This window comes from Hippocampus comes, unplaced genomic scaffold, assembly GCF_001891065.2.
Source record: "Hippocampus comes isolate QL1 unplaced genomic scaffold, H_comes_QL1_v1.1 scaffold282, whole genome shotgun sequence".
NCBI lineage: Eukaryota > Metazoa > Chordata > Actinopteri > Syngnathiformes > Syngnathidae > Hippocampus > Hippocampus comes.
The window spans coordinates 481,253-485,967 of record NW_017806073.1 but is presented as its reverse complement, the minus strand read 5'-3'; the positions used below and the strand labels follow the sequence as shown (position 1 = coordinate 485,967).

Here is a 4,715-nt window from a genome sequence, read left to right as displayed (position 1 = left end):
TAGAAGATTGAAGATTGAAGATAGAAGATAGAAGATAGAAGATTGAAGATCGAAGATCGAAGATCGAAGATAGAATACCTGGTAGCAGGCGGCATAGTAAAACAAAACAGGTTTTCACTTCACATGCTGTCATGGTTGTGATGCTGCCTGCCTTGCATTGCAAAGCTTGCAGGTGACACATTGTTGAGCATTTGTCGAGCGTTGAGTAGAGTGAAATGCTCAAACACTTTTGACTTCAGACTCAAATTCTTTCAGTGTAATGCTCAAATGCTTTTCAAGCATCATGCATCAGGTGACTGATGATACTATATATGTGTATATATATATATATATATATAATTTTTTTTTCCCCCAGAATTTTCAGAAAAGTCCACTTTCATCTCTGACATATTTAAAGTACAGGGGACAATTAGTCAATGGATTGAAGCTTCATCTTGTTCTGAGAGAGAAGGGCAGATGATGGCTTGGCGCATGATGCGTTTCTGGAATTGGCTTCCAGATCATGAGAAATGCTGTAATCTGGTGGTAGGTTCGCCTCGACCTATCTTTTTAATACATCTATTTTACTATCTCTCATTGGCTACCAATATGAAGCCATGAAAGTTAAATAAACCCTAGAAAATGATCAGTCTTTTGCCCTTTTTGCCATCAAAGCACTGTAATTTTAACACAGTGAGGTTTATTGATGCAGAACAGATGTTTGGTATTTAGACATATTTGTCTCAGAAGGCTACCTCCACCCAAGATGTCTTTTCCACTGAACTGAAATGTCAGCCAACATTTGGTCCCAACATAATCTCCTTGTGGCTTTCTCATACATCATATTAATCCTATCCTAACGGTGGTTTTGTCACAATGTGTGTGTGTGTGTGTGTGTGTGTGTGTGTGTGTGTGTGTGTGTGTGTGTCCTACAACTACATGTATAGTCATACTTTTGTTTCCTCCCTGCATTGTTGGCCACATCTGTAATTTATATTGTGTGCACTAATCCCTAATACACACTCTTGTTGTTCAGGCAAAGAAATTGATAGTCAATGCCAGAAAGATGAACATCACATTGAGAACCCTCCCCAGCACCTTTACCAAGAGTAAGGAAAACTCCACCATCTTCAATTCAAGGTAAGAAGGCACTCACACTGATGAGCGTAGCATTCTTTTCATACAGAGGAGGTTTAACACTGTGCATTTATTTATTTATTTATTCATTTTACCGTCATACTATCAAATCTACGATTAGTACTGCTTTACCTCTGTGTAAGCACTTACGTCGGGATTTCTAAGGTGGGAAGGCAATAGAATATATATTTCAACTCTAACAATCATTTTCACAAACCATTCTTTAAAAAAATTTGTTCTGGAATCACATTGGGAAGTGAAGTCATGAATCAAGGTAACCACATGTTGGTAATCTTGCTAAGCCCTTTATATGAAGTCTTTTTTGTTGTTGTTTTTTTGTTTGTTTGTTTTTACTTGATCATCCTCCCATGAATCAGTGTGAGGTCCAGTCATGCACAACATCGGTGCTTACATAAGCACACTAAAGACCAATACGCAAACGTGCATATTCGGAAACGCACTCGACCTTCAAGGGTCTGTATCATGCAGAATTAACTTGAAATATCGAGGCACCCAAGAATCGCATCCGGGAAAGTCGCTATGAGCGGCCACCTCGGCCTCGACGCCGGCCTCACCAGCTACAGACCGTTCTGCAACTATTTGTCTGATCATTATTTCTCAAAGGACTGCCTGGTGAGTCCAAAAGTGGATTGGCCAGGAGATTAAATCTTAAAACTGGTGCAATTACCACAATCAAACCTGCTGGCGAGGCCAGGGCTCTCAGTAAATCAAACCGCTAGCTAAAATGTTGACATAATATTAGCATTAGGATGCACGAACATTAGCTTTGTTTTCAAGTACATGTCAGCTGTTTTTTTTTGTAAAAATATAAAAAAAAATAATAACCATACTTGTGAGACACTATATCGTTTGCATAGTTGAATAGTACATCTGTACTTCATAAATATTGCCACTTCACTGTGGATCCATGACGTAAGGTTCCAAAAATATGTTCTTCGATCATTAATACTATTAACTGTTTCGTGCCCGCAGCACTTTTGGACGACATCATGAAAGGGGTGCGGCAGCCATACGGGGAGAGGCGGGGTTGTAGTGAGTCACACAGCCCTTACATTACACTGTGCAGTGTAGTGTTTTTGTTTAGGACGTTGCTAGATATCTTTTAATTTATGATTCAGCTGTTAAGTAGTTTACCAAAGTTGGGAGAGAGAATTGCAGAGCACCATTGACTGATTTACAGACAATGCAAAGTTCAGTAAAAAGACCTTAATCTGATTAATGTGGCTACGCTTTATTTTATGGGCATTATTTTGGGAACACGTTTAGGAATTTAAAGAATGATTCATGATTTATATATTTATTTTTTTTAATCGGCATGTCAATGTGTTCGCCACAGCAGTGTGGATGAAAAGGAATTTTAAACACTTACATTGGCATTCCTGCTCAAAGGGCTTATATTAGAGTGATCTAGCGTCAGTCAGCTTTTCTGAGTGGGACTCAACCAAGAAGCCTCTCAGCAGTAATGTATGGTTAAAGGTGGTCTTGACGTTAGAATAAGAATTGGACACCCACATAGATAATACATTTTATTTATAAGCGCCTTTCACAACACTCAAGGACACTTAACAATCAAGAGCAAAACAATAAAACCACAGATAAAATTATAAATAAAAGAAGAGAAGGAGTAAGTTGAATATGCAAATTTGAATATGTATATCTATATATGTGTGTGTGTGTGTGTGTGTGTGTGTGTGTGTGTGTGCGCGCGTGTGTATATATGTACATATATGTGTATATCTGTGTATGTGTGTGTTGTGTGTATATGTGTATATATATATATATACACACACACACACACATCAGTAAGCAATGAAATGTGTATACACACACACACACACACACACACATCAGTAAGCATTTATTGAGAATACAGGACATTGAACAAATAAATCACTCTATCAATTTCCCCATACAAACAAAGTACTCCTTCCCAAACATCAAAAGCGAATATTATGTTCAAGGGAAGTATTTTTACAGCAGCAGGAGCTGAAGAATATGGCATACACCACATGGTGTTACTGCTAAACCTAGAGTATGCAATGTTTTGGGTTTTTTTTTTTCATTGAAATGAACCATTGCTCTGTAAATCAGGGAATTTTTGATAGCTAGGGATCAGGCAAAAAAAAAATGTACAACAGGTATGGACTTTGCACCTTGCTTAAAATGATGGAATGCATTTTGGGACAAGCCCCTATTTTTTCCAGTGAATTGCATAGTTTCCATTTGCTGTAATAACAGAATAATGGCATCGCACCTGGTGCTCCACCCTCATTTTCTTGCATGTAGAAACACATAGAGGCTTCCACAGAAACATGCGGACACACACTGACGCAGTAAAGAGGAAATGATGCCAACAAGCACCAAAATTCCTCTGACTACCCTGTTCTCCTACGTTTGTCAATTACGTAAATCGTACCTCCGTGTTAAGAAATTTAGTAGAATTCAAGCTCCGGTTAAATTATTTTCAACATCACAATGTTAATTTCCTGTCTTTGTCATTTAACTTCTTCAGGCACAAACTATCATGGGTTAACAGGGACATAATTCGGAATTACCACACACACAAACACACACACAAGCACTGTAGTAGTGTGTACAAAAGTGTTTCAACAGTGTGCACAAGAGTGAACATTTAAGCAGCATGTGTGAGAGGCAATCCTGATATATAGCAATTACTGTCTTATAAACTGTGGAAACATCTCATTTTTTACTCAACTCTGTTCTGGACAACACAGTATTATTCATTGGTTAACCAAGAAACAAAAAAACTGTCTTGTTTTGATCCATGAGACTGACGATCTTATCATAAAAATGTTTATCTTGATGAGTTATGATCGTTCATATTCTTATTATTCTCAAAATGAAATATTAGATATTTACATATAGCATATTCACATTGATTGAGGTGTTGTCACACTGAGACGAGTGTGATAAGTGAATGTAGAGACATAAGTCACAACAGTATTTTATCCATCCATCCATACATCCATTTTCTAATCCGCTTTATCCTCACAAAGGCCACAAGCATGCTGGAGTGTATCCAGCTGTCTTCGGCAGGAGGCGGGGGACACCCTGAATCGGTAGCCAGCCAATAGCAAGGCACACAGAGACGAACAACCATTTGCGCTCATAATCACACCTAGGGACAATTCAGAGTGTCCAATCAGCCTGCCATGCATCTTTTTGAAATGTGATTGGAAACTAGTACCCGGAGAAAACCCATGCGCGCACGGGGAGAACATGCAAACTCCACACAGGAAGGCGGGGGCTGGAATCGAACCCTGCACTTCTGCACTGTGAGACAGACGTGCTACCACCGAGGTTCCACAGTATTTTGTATCATACTAAAAATATTTTTATTTTGTTCCATTCAGGGAAAAACTGTTTCTGTGGCACTTGAAGATTGTGTTCCCTCAGAGTAATACAGAATTCAGCCAGAAAAGGTAAGTCTCACAGCAAAAAAAAATATTTTCTACAAATGTATTGCTAATGCTTTATTTATATTGCACTTATATTGAACTGTGTACAGTTCTTCTGAAACATTTATTTATTTATTTTGTGCAATGAAACTTTACACC

General features: G+C 38.3%; 1 protein-coding gene across 1 annotated transcript in view; it reads left to right on the top strand.

The window, feature by feature from the left end:
- LOC109530555 (box C/D snoRNA protein 1-like) overlaps positions 1–4,715 on the top strand; it is a 23,084-nt gene that overhangs the window by 4,352 nt on the left and 14,017 nt on the right. Inside the window, exons 2-3 of the mRNA XM_019894389.1 lie at positions 1,016–1,119; positions 4,512–4,580. Coding sequence (XP_019749948.1) covers positions 1,046–1,119; positions 4,512–4,580 — 143 coding nt within the window. The 5' untranslated portion in view covers positions 1,016–1,045. The remainder of the gene's footprint in view (positions 1–1,015; positions 1,120–4,511; positions 4,581–4,715) is intronic.